The following is an 18,712-nucleotide window of genomic DNA, read 5'->3' as shown; positions in this document are numbered from 1 at the left end:
AAAGGTGAACCTTCAAGGAGGAATAACAGAGTCCTGATTTCTGTAGAGAAAGCAGATAGTCCAGGATCAGGTTAAGGGGTGCCGATTCCGGCTGCAGATGATTAGATGTCGCAAAGGAACAGAAGCGCTTCCATTTACGTTGATAAGAAAGTCTCGTGGAAGGCTTCCTTGCGTTGAGGATGATATTGGCTACCTCTGTAGAGAGGTAGGTGGATGTATTCTCCAGGCTGCCAGGGCCAGGACTCGAGGGTTGTGATGAAGAACCTGACCGTTGGCTTGAGAGAGGAGGTCGCCCACAGGAGGAAGCCGGCAGTAAGTGTGGCGGGACAGTTGAAGGAGCCTCGTGAACCACGGTTGCCGAGGCCACCATGGCGCAATGAGGATGCAGTCTGTGCCATCCCGAGCTATTTTCACCAACACCCGTGTCAGAAGGGGGGTCGGTGGGAAGAAGTAGTGAAGGGGACCTGTCCAGTCGTGCAGAAAGGCGTCGTTGCCCCTCCTGCAATAAAACTGAGGACATTTGGCATTGTCCCTGGATGCAAAGGCGTCCACCTTGGGTGTTCCGAAGCATCGGAAGATACGCCGAAGGTAGTTCGGATTGATGGACCATTCATGGTCGTCTATGCGAATCCTGCTGAGGGAGTCGGCCAAAGTATTCTCCACACCGGGAAGATGAATGGCAGTCATGAATATGTTGTGCTTGACACACCATTCCCAGAGCAGTACAGCTATACGGCAGAGACGGAGGGATCTGGTGCCCCCTTGCTTGTTTATGTAATAAACAGTTGCCATATTGTCCGTAGAGATCTGAACATGTTGGCCCCTTATTAGTGGGAGAAAGGATTGAAGAGCTCTGTGTACCGCAATCAGTTCTAAGCAGTTTATATGCATGAGGCTCTCGGAGGTCGTCCAAAGCCCTCTGACAGTTTTGTCCTCTAGGTGGGCTCCCCATCCCCACTTGGAGGCATCTGTTGTTATCGTGGCCGTCGGGGAAGTCGGTAGAAACGGCTTGCCCTCGAGGAGATTGTTGGGTACAGTCCACCACGTGAGAGATAGAAGCGCTCTCTGTGGAACAGTGAGCAAAACACTTTGTGGTTGTGTCTGAGGGTGGTAGGCTCGAACAAACCAGATCTGTAGTTGTTGCATTCGTAGCCTGGCAAAGTGAAGGACAGATGTTGTAGCGGCCATAAGGCCCAGCAGGCGTTGGATTGTGAACGCAGACTGACGAGGTTGTTGTTGAACTGACCTGGCTAGGGCAATGATAGTCTGTGCCCGATCCTCGGGGAGAAAGACTCGATGCAGGGAGGTGCAGAGAAGGGCGCCTATAAACTTGAGGTCCTGGGTAGGTGTGAGGTGTGATTTTGATGCATTCACGCGAAGGCCCAGGGAACTCAGAAGAGTGAGAGCTGTGTCGAGGTTGTGCTCCAATTGCTGTTGTGTCGGAGCTACAAGAAGCCAGTCGTCGATGTATGGGAAGACTGGGATGTTCCGAATGCGAAGCGCAGCTGCCACTACTGCCATGCACTTGGTAAACACGCGGGGCGCAGTGGAGAGGCCGAAAGGTAGGGACACATATTGGTAGTGGTCCCGGCCCATGGCAAACCGCAGATACTTCCGATGTTGAGGTCGAATGGTCACATGGAAGTAAGCGTCCTGAAGATCTAGGGAAGCCATCCAGGAATTCCTGGGAATAAGGGGCAGGATGGACTGCAGGGAGATCATTCTGAACTTCCTGTATTCGATGTGCTTGTTGAGCTTCCTTAGATCTAGAATGGGACGCCTGCCTCCATCCCTCTTGGGAACTAGGAAGTATCTTGAATAGAAGCCTGTCCCCCGATGTAGGGGAGGGACGGGCTCTATGGCTTCCTTGTGGAGCAAGTCCAGAATCTCCTGACGGAGGAGAGAAGACGGAGGGGTAGCTATGAAATAGTGGTGGCGAGGTGGAGAAATGAACTCGATTGCGTAACCTAAGCGCACGATGGTCAGCACCCAGGAGTCGGTTGTTATCGAGTTCCAAGTGGGAAGGAATGGTGACAGACGTGTGTGGAAAAACGGTTGGGGAAAGTCAAAGAGACTGTTTAGAAGGAAGGGAGGACTTTTTAGGCTGTTGTGACCGAGGCCTTTGTTGAAACTGAGGCTTCTGCTGTCCAGTCTTCCTCTTCCAGAAATCATTACGCTTAGGTGACCTTTGACGCCTCTGAAATGATGGTCTCCAGGGTTTTGTACGGTTGGACTGTTGGGAGAACGGTTGGGAGACTCCCAAGCGCTTCGCACGCTTGCGCCCGTCATCTACTGAGGTGAGGACCTCGTCAGTAGAAGCATGGAAAAGGCCGAGGCCATCGAAGGGGAGGTCTTCGATCTTTTGCTTAATGTCCGGTTGCAAATTGGTGGACCTTAGCCAGGCGTGGCGACGTAAGGCAACAGAGGACGCAAAGACCCTGGAAGAGCAGGAGACAGCATGGCGTATGGTGTTGATCTGTTGCTTCGACACTCTAGACAGCTCTGATACCAAGGCGGAGGCCGTTCTTTGGGAAGGTTCAGGAAGGGCAGGAATAAGAGGCGTAAATTGGTTGGCCAAGTTGAAGACGTAAGCCGAAAAGTAGGCTAGATAATTGTTCAGCTTGGAATTTGTGGAGGCAAGGTTGAACATCTTCCTGGCCAGGGTGTCTAATTTCCTGCCCTCACGGTCAGGAGGTGTCGGATGTCTGGAGGGCTTAGCCTTAGTGGCTGAGTGCACAATAATAGAGTTGGGTGCCGGATGAGAAGCAAGAAATTTAGCCTCAGGAGCGTGAACTCTGTAGAGAGAGTCAAAGCGTTTAGAGGTAGGTGGGACCGAAGCAGGTTTGTCCCAGGTTTCGCGGAGGCCTTCGAGGTGCACCGGTAGCATAGGAAGCAATGAGCCAGGTGGGAAGTCCGTTTGCACGAGGTCGTGTACGATGTCAGAGACCTTAGGTGAGTCCGACGGAAGAGTAATGTTGACGGCTTCGGCCATGGTGGTGATTAGATGGAGATAGGCCTTGGACGCATCTGATGGAGAGAGTCGGGGCTGTGGTACCGAGTCCGAGACTACCGAGTCAGGATGGTCCTCAGAGTCTGACGATGCTGACGAGTCGGGGTCGGAACGGAAATCCTCACCCGAAGGAGGATGTGGAGGCGGGATCGGGTCCGAAGGAACGGTCTTAGGCTTTACCGTCTGAGCACGTTGGTCCGTAGGAGTGGAGACCGGAGGAGCAATCGAGGCCGAGGCTGATGGAGTGCGCGGTCTAGCGTCCTCTGCTTGGTAGTGGTCCCGGGATCGCTGCAGATCAGAGTGACGTACGCATTCCCGAAGCCGATCACGGAGTCGAGGGGAATAGCGAGAGTAATCAGGCTCTCGGATCCGATCTCGAGAGTAATCAGGTTCTCGGGTCCGATCTTGATCGCGGGGTCGAGGAGAAGAGAGGTCACGGTCGAAACCACGGGGCCGTGGAGAATCGCGGAGTCGTCGTGAGAAATCACGGAGTCGATCACGGGGTCTAGGAGAGTCCTCGTAGCGGTACGGGGAGTAACCTGAACCCTCCAGAGATGGGGACCGAGAAGGACGTATCTAGGAGGGGCGTAGTAGTCGTGATAATAATCCGAGGAGTCGGAGTCTCGACGCCGACGTGGTGATCTGGAGCGGCCCTTGAGAGGCGGCGACCGGGATCGGACTCGATGGGAGGGCGAACGAGAGCGACCTTGGTTTGAGGCCTGAGTAGCCGAGTCCTTATACAGGGGAGAAATCCCGATGTCTCGGAAGTCCTTATACAGGGGAGAAATCCCAATGTCTCGGAAGGATCTGATCCGAAGCGGAGGTTTAAGGTAGGTCTGAGTAGAATCGGTAGTCAGGTCGGGTTCTAGAAAGTCGGTCGGAACCACGCTGTGCACCGAAGGTGAACGAGAGTGGACTGGTATAACCTCTACTGCTGTGGATGAGTGAGGTGTCAGTTGGGGCATGTTGGTGATGACGTCCGACGGAGCCGACAACTCACGCGGAAGTGCAGGCTGCGTTGGGGCCGCAGGATCCATAGACGTCGATGTCGAGATTGGAGCCCGAGGCTTCTTAGGAGCCGAGTGCGAGTGGAGTTTCCTCGGAGCCGAATCAGCCGATCCGGAATGACGAGATTTTTTGGGCGCCGGATCCGTAGATTCCAAATGGCGCGATTTTTTTGAAGCCTTATGGCCGGTCTCGGCGTGCTTCAATGACTTTTTATCGGACTTGTGCTTCTGTTTAGAGAGAGACACGTCCGTAGAAGCCGAATCTCCCGCCTGTTGTTGGGGAGGCGGCGAGTCCGACGCGGGCATAGCCCTTAGGGACAACTCAATCAGGAAACTCCGGAGCCTGGCCGCACGGTTTTTTCGGGCCTGCTTGCCGAAGTTCGCACAGTGAGGGCAGGACTCGACTCGGTGAGCTTCCCCCAAGCAAAACAGGCAGTGGCTGTGGCCATCTGAAGAAGGGATTTTGGTCCCACAGCGCGTGCACTTTTTGAAGGTAACTTTCCCTTCCATGCGCTCCGGACAAGGGAGGGGGGGAAGGGAGAAAGGGGGAAAGATAGCGCAGAAACAGTTTTTTTGTTTTTTTTTTTAATTTTTCGGGACGAAAAGGGAAGATATAAGAAGAAGAGATACGATACCAAGTGAAGAAAAAAGGTCGAAAGGATGAGGTAATGGACGAGCTAAGGAGGAACGCAGCGAGGAGGGTGTTGTCCGGGCGGCGGTAGGAAAGAAACTGAGTGGAATGGGCGCTCTCCCCCCGCTCCAGGCATGCGCGGTCGCTGCCTGCTCCCCAGAGCGGGAGGAAAGCGCGCCAAAAGACGTTATAGGCGAGCTATTGGAGCTCCGAGGTATGGATCCGTTGCCTGCGGCAAGACCCATATGTGGGACTGCACAGAGACCATGAAGAAGATCAATGAAATGACTGAATATGTGGAGCTCTGGGCAGCCTATCAGATTCCACTGAATGAATGTAGCTAGTAGCTATAAGTACATAAGAAAAATGGGAAAATATTTTAATGCCAAAAAAAGATTCAAACCTCTTCTAGAAGAACGGGCATCCCCAGACGAATGGCATTCTCCAGGGTACGCAGGAAACCTGCATCTGTTAGCTTAATTATCTTCAAACCATTTTTTGCTTCTTTGTTTCTTATCCAACGATTTGCCTGCGTATCAAAGAAAATAACAATTTAGTAAGTCAGAGAATGATGGGGCTTACTGGAAAGATAATTAAGATGTTTAAGTCAAATGAATTCCAGAATCACAGGGAGTAGTGCAAACATAACAATTCTACCTGATTCTTCCCATGCATCAGGAAGGGTGACGTTAGCTAATAACAGCAACTGGATGTGGAGAGAGAGGAGACCAATTCCAATGGGTGTCCTTGTTCCCCCAACTGACCTGGCCTCGATGCAGAGCACTCCACAGACAATTGTTCAGATTAAAAGTGAGCAAACCAGTTGAACAAAGCAGGAGTCAAGTTGAACCTTTAAGACCAACCAAGTTTTATTTAGAACGTAAGCTTTCGTGTGCTCTCTTAAGCACACTTCATCAGACGAGGGGATCAGGTATTGTGGGCTGAAATACAAGCTGTTTGTTGATTAAGTATGCAGCCTGGTCTCATGGTAACACAGTGTAGCTTGGCCATTTGGTCTGGATAGCCATGCCATAAAAAGGTAATAAAGTCCTCTGCCAATTGGTGTCCACTTGGATCTAACAAACCAGTTGGTTATTTATAAATAAACATTTTTTATAGTCTTACCATTTGCTATTTGTCGGAGTTCATGTTATCAATGCCACTTCCATGCGTGTGCATTTTCATGCAGCATTATGGGAGCCCTAGGCTCCCCTCTGGCTAGCATCATTTAATTACATGATCTAACCATCCATGACCCTAGGGAGAATCAATTTCATATACTGCACAACTGCAAAACAAGCCACAAGGCAAAAGGAAATGAAAATCCACCACTACAGTTGGTGCACAGCGGTACAGACTCCTCAGGGGGGATTTCTGGCAGGTTATAGAACACCGGGTGACAGAACTCCTTCCCATAGGAAGTGAGGCCAGTACTCACTCTCCTGATCTTTTGAAGAAAAATGAAACAATTTCTGTTTGGAAAGGTCCTTTAGATCATATGACTGATAACTATTGAGGGCGATGTGTTTTGCTTTTACTGTGTGCTTATTGTATCCTTTGTTTTTCTGCTTTTTAAATGTTTTAAAATTGCTCTTCTAATTGCTGGGGAGGGACGGTGGCTCAGTGGTAGAGCATCTGCTTGGTAAGCGGAAGGTCCCAGGTTCAATCCCCGGCATCTCCAAAAAAGGGTCCAGGCAAAAAGATGTGAAAAACCTCAGTTTGAGTCCCTGGAGAGCTGCTGCCAGTCTGAGTAGACAATACTGACTTTGATGGATCGAGGGTCTGATTCAGTATAAGGCAGCTTCATATATCCATATGTTGGGGACCCAAGCAAAGACCACAGAATGGCACACCAACCAAACAAATATGGATTGTTTCATATCAGTTACTCTGACCGATACAGACAGGGTCCTTGTAAAAAGCAACCTAAGGATCCTGCTTCTCTTGGCTGGTCAAAACTTGACAAAACTTCTTGGATGAAGAAAATCATTGACTGGTTACAAATCTGCCTTATGGAGGCAAGCTGATTGGAGTGGATGGTAGGAGAGAAACAAAACTGGATGAGGACTCTTCTCTTGAATTATTTCAACAAGGTTTTAGCCTGGCTTTGGGACAGAGACAGATTTTCTTGAACTGGTAGATGATCTTTGGGTCGAAATAGATAAGGGTAATTTGTTAGATCTGTTTGCTGCTGCAATACATTTAGCTAGACTATTCTGTTGAATTGATCGCAACAAGGGCTTTAAAGCGTCTGATGTTGCCCTCTACTGGTTTTGGTCCTTTCTGCTGGATTGATAGCAGACCGCTTCCTTCAGAGAGGCAGATTCAGCACTATCGGAAATCCTGTGTGGTTCAGTACTACCACTAATGTTGCAATACTGATACTAGACCTCTGAATGAAATTATTTGATGTCTGGGAAATGGCTCCTATCAATACGCTGATGACACTCAGTGGTACATTTTGTTGCCTGAACTTCCAAATGCAGCTATTTCTGCTTTCAATTGGTGCTGTGGTCAAAAGGATAGGGGGTGAACGGGTTGAAACAGATTCCTCAAGAAAAGAAGCAGCTGAGGATGGGGGGGGGGGGGGAGAAATGTTCTCAAGGGGGATGGATGCACTCACTCTAAATGGGGTCAAAGTAATTTTGTCAACTTGAATAAAGAATTGGGTGGTATTCTTGTATCCAAACCTGCTTTTTGAAAAACAGGTGAGTGTGTTTGTTAGGAGTGCCTTTTATGTACATGTTGCCACTTGAGATCAGGGTCCTGAGGGACATCTTACAGTTCCATAGGGTTTGTAAAACCGAGCTGTTCCACCAGGCTTCTGACTGAGGTGGTGAACGTTCAACCATTCTGGTCTTCTCTGTCTGCAGCCCCAGCTTTCCAGTGCCTTTGCCATTTTTGGACATTATCTGGGCACTGGAGTTTCTGAGGTATTCATTCTTGCCTGATATAAGGCATGATTTTTCCTGATATTTATTCATTGATATTATTTTTTGTTTTATTGTTGATGGTTTTATGCTGTAAACCACCCTGAACCCATTTTTTAGATAGGGCAGGCAGGGTATAAATGAGATAAATAAGAATAAATAAAAATGAAAGCTCTCTCTTTGCTTCTTGACTCTGTGGACCTGGCCACACTGATCCATACTTCTGTAACTTTCAGACTAGACTGCTGTAAAACACATTATGTGGGGCTGCCCTTAAGTGTTACTTCAGGAATTCAACATGCAGAATGCAGCAGTCTGGGGGGGTTTTTTTTGGGGGGGGAGGGGGGCAGAATTCAAATTTCATACACATGACATATTGATTTGGAGCAACTATATTGGCTGCTATATAGTGCTAGCTTCAACTTTTAAAGCCCTCCTTGAACTGTTATCCAGGTACTTGTATATGAAGAAGTGACCAGTGAGTCATGAAAGCTTACTCTGCTAGAAATTGTGTTTGTCTTTAAGGTGCTGCTAGCCTCTTGCTCTTTTCTACTGCTACAAACACTACTGCCCATCTTGATGTACTTGAGGTACTGCTTCTCCTCGTACAGAGCAGTTCACCAACTTTGCTCAGTACAGCAGCAGAGGCCGGAGGTTCCTTGTTTTCAAGAGGCCTGCTTGACCCTTGAGCGAGCATCAGCTTTGTCAGCGGTAGCCCCCCACCATATGGAATGGCCTATCACAGAAGGTGAGTAAATGCCTTTCCTGGATAGGCTCCACAAGCATTGTAAATTGATGTTATTTCATAGCCATGTTTTTCTTTTATACCTTTTTCTGGACATGAAAATTTCTTGACTGCCAACTGTTCCATACATTTTTGTGTGTTGTCTTGAGTCGACAACTTTGTTAGGTTGGGCTGAATCTTTGTCCTACATTAGGACATTATTTATTTTATTGTAATGTTTTTACTATTGAATTATTGGAAATCATATGGATCATTCGAACAAATAATGAAAACTATCATCTTTATACCATTGTCTTTGATATGACAGAGATCATACTATAAAACAATTGCAGTATGGTAACCATAAAACACTAACACTGTCATAACATGGAGGAGGCAGCTTTCTTCTTACATTGATGTTCTAACAATTTATGTTAGAACATTGATGTTCTAATAATATCATGCTCTGCTGGGCCTATGTTGATGGCAAAAACATACAATAATATAACTGCTGCGATCAATTGATTTTTTTTTTTTTTTTAAAAACCCAGCATGGTATTTTCTTAAATAAATACTTGCCTGATCTTGGGGGTCAATCATCAGTGGCCATCGTCGCCCCCGAGTAACAAGAATGCCATTCTCAGTGGACACGTAGTCACGTGGCAGTCCATCAGTGTTCCATTGTCGAATCTCATAAGGGTCTCCCAAAATATTTATAAGGCTGAAGTCAGAACTAATAGGAATGTCTAGACTCTGACATTGCCTGATCCAACCATCTATTAGCTGACATGAAGGAACAAAAATCGAGAGTTGTTTTAGTAACAATATATAAAATAGAATAATTCAGCAATCCAAAGATGTCTGAAGTTGTATAAGCACAAAGAATGAAAAGGATTGCTAATGAACTGTGCAACCCTACTCGACCCCCGGATAAGTGGCTAAATTCCTATGGCTTCATAGAGTAGTCTGAGAGAGAAAGGTCTCATGGAGGTTTGGAACAGAAGGAGGTTTCTATTTTGAGAAGGAAGGTTGATTGTTTTTTTGATTCTTTGAAAGTGTCTGGATCGTGCCTTGGAAGCAAAAACCGTTAGGGGAAATGCACATAGTTACATGTGAGAAAGAGTGCTTGCTGGAGAGAGTATCCCTTTCAGATAAAGAGACGAGGAGGAGTTAATAGCAATAAACCAATTAGGAAAAACCTCTTCACTTTTGCATAGACTTCCACTTTTAAATACTTGTTTTCAATAATGCATACTATTGCCACAACAAAGAAAAAAAATAACTCCCTGTAAAAATATTCCTTGTGTAAAGTTTATTCATTTCACTTCTGTTGCCACTCCCTCAAATATCCTTGCTGGGCTTTTATTCTCATAGAAGGGTGTACCTCTACTTAGTCTCAGACAATGAATGGGTCATGGTCTAAAAGCTGAGGGTTTCTTCCAGCAAGTGTCCCAAGGGTATGCAAAGAGAAAAATACTTGGTATTATTTGGATTCAGGATTCTCTTATATGAAATATATTCCCGAATATCAAGATTGGTATGGATACCCTATTTAGGAATAATTCACGATTCCCTAATCTATTTGGGTGCATTATATCCTATGGGGCCACTGAAATCAATGGCAAATCTCTCCTAGGGTACATTCAGGAGTCTAGGCAGGGAGGAGGTTGAGGTAGATGCACCAAATTTGCAGTGTAGCTACTGGACCCTTCCCGCCAAATAACCCCAAGCCTCAAAAAGATTGGAACAGCGGGTCCAATTGGAGGGGCAGTCAAAGAGGGTACCCCCATCCCACCAATGTTTCCAATGGTGGGGAAAACAGCACAAGAAGCTCAGCAAAGAAGAGATTCCCCCAGAGAACCTCTGCAGTAGAAAGTGAAGTTGGGGGGATATTGTTTGCTAGGACAGCAGCAGAACCAGTGTAGTGTACCCTGCACAACCAGTGCCACTGTGGCACTGCCAAGAAAACCAACAGGACTAAGGTCAAATATGAGAATCTCTGAAGTACATAGGGGTGGAATTTCTGCAAGGACATCATGGGTACTGTACTCATTGTACAGTATCCATTGGTAGATGAGTTTCCTCCTGCTATTTGTGGGCCACTGAAAATTACTGTGTATTTTGCAGAGGACAAATTGATATTGGTAAGTCTCTCTCAGACACTGGCAGTGAAGAACAGGGGTGTTCAACTGAAAAAAAGGGACTATTTTCCCATCTGCCTAATGTGACAAGCCCTTTTTATTTGGCAGATTAAGATTTGTCAAGAAATGCACAAGTGCCTATGAAATATACTATTTTAAACAATGAAGTAAAGTCTATATGTTCATAAAAGGGAGAAAGTAGTGGGTTGTGCTTTTTTTTTACTCACCAACTGTCTGTAGAGAGCTGTAAACGCTCCCAAATAGGCGACACAAGCTGCAGCTATGAACACATTTCCAATGATGTTGGAAATCTCTGCTTCAAAATTCAAAATGCTCTCTTCCCACCGGACCTGTTCATCTCCTAATGCAGCAGTGAGCTTCCCAGCTCGAGTAAGACGCGCTTGAGTCAGTGCCATGGTCCTTGCTAAACAGTAAGAGCATTACACGAATGTGGCCGTTGTTTGTTTAAAAACAAGAATTCATTTTTGGCAAACCATTCCTTTGGGTTTTTCTAAGCTAACAAAGGACTGTGTGACCTCAATTAGTAGTAAATCTCACAAAAGCTTTCTCAGTGCAATGTTTTCCTAATGAATTTATGTTATAAAAAGCCAGGCTTGTAGGCATAAATCCTCTGAAGTCAGTTTCCAATCTAACTCATCACGATTCTCTCTTCTTCCTGGGTTTCCATAAATTGAAGTATGTTTCTTCAGAATGAGTTTCTTTAACAGGCATAGGAGCTCTCCACAGATAGAAAGACCAGAACCAAAAGCACTCGCTCAGATATCCCTACAAAGATTTTTCTCTCCTGCTAATTCGTTCCCAGTACTGCTGTTCTCTAATTGCCACCTGGAAATTTGAGTCTTCAAAGCATTTATGGAAAATGGTGCCGCAAGACAGTGATAGATTCTATTAATGTCAAGCTATATTACAGTTACTGGCGTTTCAGACATACAAATGACCTCCAATACATATGGTTTGTGTATACCAGAGGATCTTTCCACAGAAGTCTAATTGCTATTTACACTGGGTAAGCAATCCTTGGGATTTTAGCTTTAAGCTGCCTCTTATTTGCCAGGCTTAAAGTAGGAGCCTATTTCTTTTTCTCACTACTGTGTGTTCACAGTAAAAGAATAAAAAGCTGTCAGTACATCTTTAACTTACCACTGAATGTAGGACTCCAAGTGATGAACAGGTTTGTTAGTACTAGAGACAGAGATTTAGTTAACTATGCAGGAAAAATAAGATGCACTTGAGCACCCAATGGTTTAGTTTCCATCATGGTCATCTGTTTCTACTATGGAAACTGAACAATGAACTAGATTTTGGACTTAAACATGTCTGCCATAAGAAAGATGCCTTTGTGCATGTAAGAAAAGGAAATGTCCCCTGTGCAAGCATCAGTCATTTATGACTCTGGGGTGACGTTGTTTTCACAATGTTTTCATGGCAAACTTTTTACAGGGTGGTTTGCCATTGCCTTCCCCAGTCATCTACACTTCCCCCCCCAGCAAGCTGGGTACTCATTTTACCGACCTCAGAAGGATGGAAGGCTGAGTCAACCTCGAGTCGTATACCTGAAAAACCAGCTACCTCCGGGGATCGAACTCAGGTCATGAGCAGAGCTTATAACTGAAGTACTGCAGCTTTAACGCTCTGCACCATGGGGCATGTAGAGATATAGGCCACCATCTACTGTTGTAAGAATAATTATTAAGAGTTTCATTGGTGGGGAGACTGGCTTTTCTGGTGTCTGTCTGAGATTGTCTGACAGAACACTAATGACTGCCAAACTGTCTGGAGCTACAGCATCTGTGCACACATGTTCCTGGATGTTTATTTAAACCTCTCCCATCCCAATGTCGCCAAAACAAATTGCTTTTAACATGTTTTTTTTTCTAGAAACAGAATAACGAACTGTGAACAGCCATTGACAACTAAACTGTATGTATTAAAAGTTCCCCTGCTGCCCCAGGGGATCCTGCGTGATCATCGCCTTTTGGAAATTCTCTTGGGAAAGCCCTGGCTCTCCCTAGGCAACCAATAATATCATGAGCAAAACTGTCTGCAATTGGCTACCTTCATGTTGTGTGTTTTCTCTTAAAAAATAGAAGGGGATAGAATGTAATTTACAGGTGTACACAGCTTCATGAACCTTGGTGATGACTTCACATACTATAAATGTACAAAAGCTGCTACGAAACATGGCTGCTGCAAAACTTTCAGCACGTCAAGTAAAAATACACTGCTGAAGGACTATTCTAAAAATCATTTTCCTGAATTTCAGAGAAATTATTTGCCTGAACAACTTACCAAGACTCTCTTTTTCATTCACACTTTTTTCATACTGGTCTTGTAATTCTTGAATTTGTTCTTCTACCTGTCTCAGCTTTTTTTGTTTATCTCGAAGGGTAGCCATGGTACCATCAAGCTCTGCCTAATTGGTATAAAATAATGGCATCCATCAATGGTATGTCAAACGCTTCATTATCAAAACAGCTCTGTAAGAGAAGATTTATTATTCTACCCAGGACACATTAAATGTGATACTGGCTTCCTCTGGGCCACTCAGCAACTTCTACAGTTGAGCTGAACTTTGAACCTGAGACTTGCATACCACTTCTTTAGCTATTAGAATACATCTGTGGTGATTAATGTAACAATAATGGATGGCATCCTACCATAGCCCCAAAGAAGTCCTTCTAACCCTAAGGAGACTTCCTACTGTTTAAGTGTTTCATCCTTCAACTTAACAGTTGGAGGATGAACCACAAGTTGGAGAAAGATTCCTTAGGCTGGAGGAATGATTCAGACTTTGCTTCATGGACTGGTAGGATGCAGGCCACAAAGATAAGACTTAAGACATCTAAAGTACAGCAGAAACGTAAACGGGTCCTGTATGTGTGTTCTCATGTCATCCATTCTGAAAAATTAAACAAACAGAAAAATCCATTCAAAAGCAGTTTTTGAAATGATACATTCCCCCCCACACACACACACACATTTACACTATCTCCTTAGCTTGTTATATTTCACAAGAGCTTCAGCAGGACCAAATTAATAAATTGGGCTGAGAATTTATAAAGCTAATATTTTAGAACAAGCACTCTAAACTACTGTAATCACATACAGGTAAAAAGGTAAAGGTAGTCCCCTGTGCAAGCACAAGTCGTTTCCAACTCTGGGGTGATGTTGCTTTCACATTTCGAGGCAGGCTTTTTATGGGATGGTTTGCCATTGCCTTGCCCAGTCATCTAACCCCCTGCAAGCTGGGTACTCATTTTACCGACCTTGAAAGGATGGAAGGCTGAGTCAACCTGAGCCGGCTACTGCTGGGATTGAACTCAGGTCGTGAGCAGAGAGTTCAGACTGCAGTACTGTAGCTTTACCACTCTGCGCCGTGGGGCTCCTCATATACAGGTATAGGTGACTAATTGAGCCAAAATACAAATTACGGTACATGCGTATCCAATGTAAAACATGGAAAGACATCAACATTCTGATGTACATTTATTGACATAAATTTCCATGCCCATCGGAATACCAACGTCATCTAACCAAACTGCTCTACTTTCAACTGGATGCATGTTTAAATGTGCATTCTGGCACAGTTACAGCTGTACTGGGGCACAGATATTAACAGCATTTTAGTATTCTCTCCAGAGAGCAAGATTTTGGAAGGCCCAATTGCCTTCTGTCATTACTGTCTTAATGAGATGACAGCTTCGTGGCTAACTCTTTCCAAATGGAGACGCTTTCAAGTGTCAGATGTACTGAATCCATGTACCCATTACCCCAAAAAGAACGCAGATTTCTGTGCTAAATTTGTTGCTAGTCTGAACAGACCACATGGGATTAACATGGGCAACCCAATTACAGCAACACTAGGCAAGAATCCACATGGCCAGACATTTCCTTTGGCATTCAGCTTCCTGTATTGCTGCTACACATGCAGCTGGAGAACCCACCATGTGACTAAGGTTGCCAACTTGCCAGGAGGAAAAAAATCCTTTTACTACAATCTGCAGAAATGGGCGTTGGAGATTTTCATGACACGATGGTTATGTATCATTATCCGATAATTGCTCTAGATCACCATGTTATTAAAGGGAAAGCCACTGGAGAATTAATTGTATACCTGAAAGTTGATCTCATTAGCAAAACAGGTAAAATTGAGTGGGCGGGGAGTCTCAGTTGAAAAACATTCTTTTCCCATTCAATAATTAACAAGAAATAGATAAATCCCTTTGTGCAACTAACAAACTACCTGTGCAGCATTCAACTTCTGCCTCTTTGGCTCCACAACCTTGAGGACTCTAGAGTACAAATCCATAGCTCTCACCCACATGCACATAGATTTGCATGCCTTTGACACTTTCTCTACTTTTTCCGGCACAAAATCAACGTTGTTGATATATTTCTGAAGTTTTTGCAATATTTGACTCTTAATGTTTTCTTTATCGTATTCTAAAAGCTTTTTCAGGAAATTGGAGTCTCCAAGAAGCTGTTTTGCTGTTGCCCAGTCAGGTCTGAAAGATTGAAAGAAACTGGCACATGTTAGAAATACTGTTTCTGCCTCAGAGAATTTATCGCCCAGCATAATTTCATACGTACTTGGCTAGGATTAAATTTGTGCTCGATAAAAGACCAACTCGACAGTTACATTTCTGCATTATACATAATTAATTCCAGCATGGAGAAGAGAGGAAATCAACAAGATAGGTCTTAGGAAGAAGATGGAGTATGGTTCACAAAGGAAATGGAGCTTTGATGCCTCACGCTTCAGCTAATGCTTTGTGGTAATGTGAATTGAACTTCAAGTGACACCTCTATGGATTTCACTTAATCCATAAAGACATTTGCACAACAGGCTGCCAAAGCTGCTATTCCTCTAGAAGACTGGGCCCTCCGGGTCACTACTATTGAAATTCTAGTCAAGTCGCCACAGGTATAAGTATATAATTTAATTATCTTCAGGCAGTCTCTTAGACAAAACAGTTTGACCTTTGTTTTTCTGTTAACCAGCACAGGAATTACCTTTTTGGTTTAGGCTTTTGAAGTTACATAGAGGAGACCATCTCTCATCCAAATTTGTGGCAGCTCGTTAAAAGTACATGAAAAGGCTGCTGAAGACATGCTATGCATGTGGTTTGTGCATGAGATATAATTTATTCCTAGATTAGAAATAGCAATTGGAAAATTCACAATAAGCCTGAAGCTCATTTATGATCTCAGAAGAAGGCAAATGCCATCATTAACAAGTTCAATTTTTATAAGGTACATTTATACCAAATAAGTATTATTTTTAGTGTTTCCTTATAAGTGACTTTGAAAAAAAGTTATTTTAAAAAGCTGTTTGAACTATAGGATCCAGTATAAACTGTTACATTCCACTCTGTACTCCATACAGGCCAATGATAGGATTATTGATCACATCTATGAGTCACCCAAAGTGAGGGTTTTTTTAAAAAAAATCGGTACTAATAAGGCTAATGAAAGTTAATAGCTATCAATAAAGACCCAGAAGTGCCCCTAGAACATAAATTATTTTTAGTGACAGAAGTTTTATGAACTTGGAGCCAAACTGTATCTTCCTTTGGCAGGAAGTTCCAAAAGGTGGGTGACACAACTGAAAAGACACTATACTGTGCTTCTACAGCTCTTTCCACAATAAAAGAAGGAACATGGAGGAAGCCTCCCCCCGCAGCTGATCTTGGTGCCTGGGGAGATACATATAGGAGCATGTACTCTATCAGATACACATACAGCAGGTCATTTAGACACGGTAACTACACTTTAATATCAGATAATGTAACTTTACACACTAATAGCCTTCCCCAACAGACTGATCATTTAGCTACTCACCACCATAAGAATTTAATCGCTGTCTGAAATCATGATATTAGCACATGGTTTTAGTAATTGTTTTTGATGTTTTATGTTTTTAATTTTGTATGGCCACATTAATTTGATCCTGTGACCCTTAACCTGTGAGCTGCCCTGAGCCTGCCTTCTGTGGGGAAGGCGGAAATATAAATCAAATCAATAAAATAAAATAAATAAATAGACAACCTTAGCTGTACAACATGCAGTCAGTTATGTACAAATGGACTCAGAGACCTGCATGTGTTTGGTCAGCTGAGCAGGCTACTTCTTCCACACTGTTTTGCTTTATCAGAAGATATGTAGATCTGTGCCAAACTCGAAGCCTGAAAGGTCCACAGGAGGATCTCCAATGAGACATGTCTCCATAAAGCTTCCAGATCCTCCTACTCTATGTTCCAACTATTTCTGTGGCATGCAACTGCTTTGCATGCTGCCATAATGATTAGTAGTTACTCCGTTCACAAGACCACTGAGTGATGTTGTGCCACTCGTGTGACATTCTAGGTACTCTCACAATACAACTATAATATCAGATGGCTGTAATAGTGTGCTGCTGTGGTAAAGACTTCTTCCCATCTCATGCATGTTCTCTCAGTTTAAAAAAAGCTCACAGAATTGGAACTGCTAACCTGAACACATGTGACAAGGAAATCAGTGGGATCACACCTCTGTAAATGCGGTTAGGTTTTAACCGCAGCACATTTTGCTTTAAAAGAGCCAAGACAGCAGTACTTTAAAAGGTTAAAAATGTTAATTCTGCCTTACTTAGCTATAAAAAATGAGTGGGTTTATCCTTTTAAAATACTGCACTAATGTTCTCTGTGACATTCATTTGCTTTCTGATAACATGTAATTGATGAAATGCATCCTTAAATTCCTTTGGGATGTTAGTAGCTGACTTTGCCTGAAGCATACCTCTTCATCATCAAACTGCATAATCATTAGCTTATTTGGAAGAAACAGTCAGAATCTGTCCCAAGAATGTAAAAAGAGACATGTTTTACTATTGGGGATTTTTGACTATTCCCATACATCAAATCCACAATCATAGCTTGTCATGCTCGATTAAATTCAACCCTTAATTTTTCTTCCCTTTTCCTTCTGAACTAGGAATGGAGTAACACACACACATACATATATATTTATGCAAATTCACTTTATAACTTTTGGTAGCAGCTCTGGCGTTGAGGCCAGAAGTAGGAGTTATGAAGAATGTGCAGTTGCTGCCAGAACCATGGCTCTGTATTTCTTTCTCATCCTCTCACCTATAATGTTTAGACAAAATGGGTCATCATATCCTAAACTTTTTCCACCTCTGCTCCACTAGCTTGTGAGGTGGGGAAATGCAGAGCATAACAAACATTTCAGGAGAGTGAGAGAGCAATAACTCTTCTGTTGAAAATTGCTTTAGGAAATGGGTGTCACTTCACACCAAACCAAAACGGAATCCCAAAATATAATCTGACATTGAATCATGCGGTATATCTGACTTACTTTGCATTAAGAAGAATACAGATAGCTTCCATCACAGTCATGACTAGGTCGGGGGGTTTAGTGAAAACTCTGATTTCAGAAATGTCTGCTTTGTCTAAAGAATCGAGAGCTTTGTTGGCAGCTTCTAAAGCAGGGAGAGCCTCATCCAAATCACGCTGAGCATCATCAGCTATTGCCTGAGTTTCCTCTGCTTTTACTTTCGCAATAGCTTCATCTTCTTGAACAACACGACGAACCTGAAAGCAAATTAATTGGCCAACATGAGTTTCCAAAAGTGAATAAAGTGCTGAAGTTCACATGCTGATTTTCCATCTTTGCTACTTGTTTGGTTCAATGTGTGAAGAAATGAAACAGAAACATACAGTATTCTCAAGCGGTGTGCTGTAGGACTGTGAAAAATGAGGCAATTTTTTTTTTAAGATGCCGGTGAAGCTAAAGGATGCACAGAAATGAAAAGGTTTTCCTCGTGCTAGAGCAAACAACACTTCTGGCTACATTGCTAGTTTATAAAAATGCAATATCTCAGGTGCCTTTCATCAAAGAAAAAGAGCTTTTGCTAAGTGACAAGAGTATGTGCTTTGCAAGCATAAAGTCTCTGTTTTAATCCATGACATTTTCAGTTACTTGAAACTTTCTACATTGCTGGCAAAACTGAGCTAAATGGATCAGTAATCTGATGTTGCCAAGACCACCACGCTTTTGTTTTCTGGGCTCAATCTCTACCTCTTTGGTTTGGAACCACCCCACTTGTCTTGTGCCCAACTTTCCCAAGGAGGTCCCCATAACTCTTGCTCAAAAATTGTTCCAAAAGGCATTTGCAAGATAAAAAGAGGCAGGTTGAACAGGAGAATAAGCATGAGCAGACCACTTTGTGTGGTTGAATTTTAATCAT

At 43.8% G+C, this 18,712-nt stretch overlaps 1 protein-coding gene across 1 annotated transcript in view; it reads right to left on the bottom strand.

The window, feature by feature from the left end:
* Window positions 1-18,712, bottom strand: part of DNAH6 (dynein axonemal heavy chain 6) — a 239,754-nt gene that overhangs the window by 108,547 nt on the left and 112,495 nt on the right. The window contains 6 exon segments of the mRNA XM_060237063.1: window positions 5,052-5,177; window positions 8,882-9,085; window positions 10,671-10,867; window positions 12,754-12,877; window positions 14,708-14,969; window positions 17,821-18,056. Coding sequence (XP_060093046.1) covers window positions 5,052-5,177; window positions 8,882-9,085; window positions 10,671-10,867; window positions 12,754-12,877; window positions 14,708-14,969; window positions 17,821-18,056 — 1,149 coding nt within the window.

Source organism: Heteronotia binoei, chromosome 4 (genome assembly GCF_032191835.1).
Source record: "Heteronotia binoei isolate CCM8104 ecotype False Entrance Well chromosome 4, APGP_CSIRO_Hbin_v1, whole genome shotgun sequence".
In the NCBI taxonomy this organism is placed as follows: Eukaryota; Metazoa; Chordata; class Lepidosauria; order Squamata; family Gekkonidae; genus Heteronotia; species Heteronotia binoei.
The sequence above is the reverse complement of the archived record's forward strand: the minus strand, read 5'-3'. Positions and strand labels throughout refer to the sequence as shown.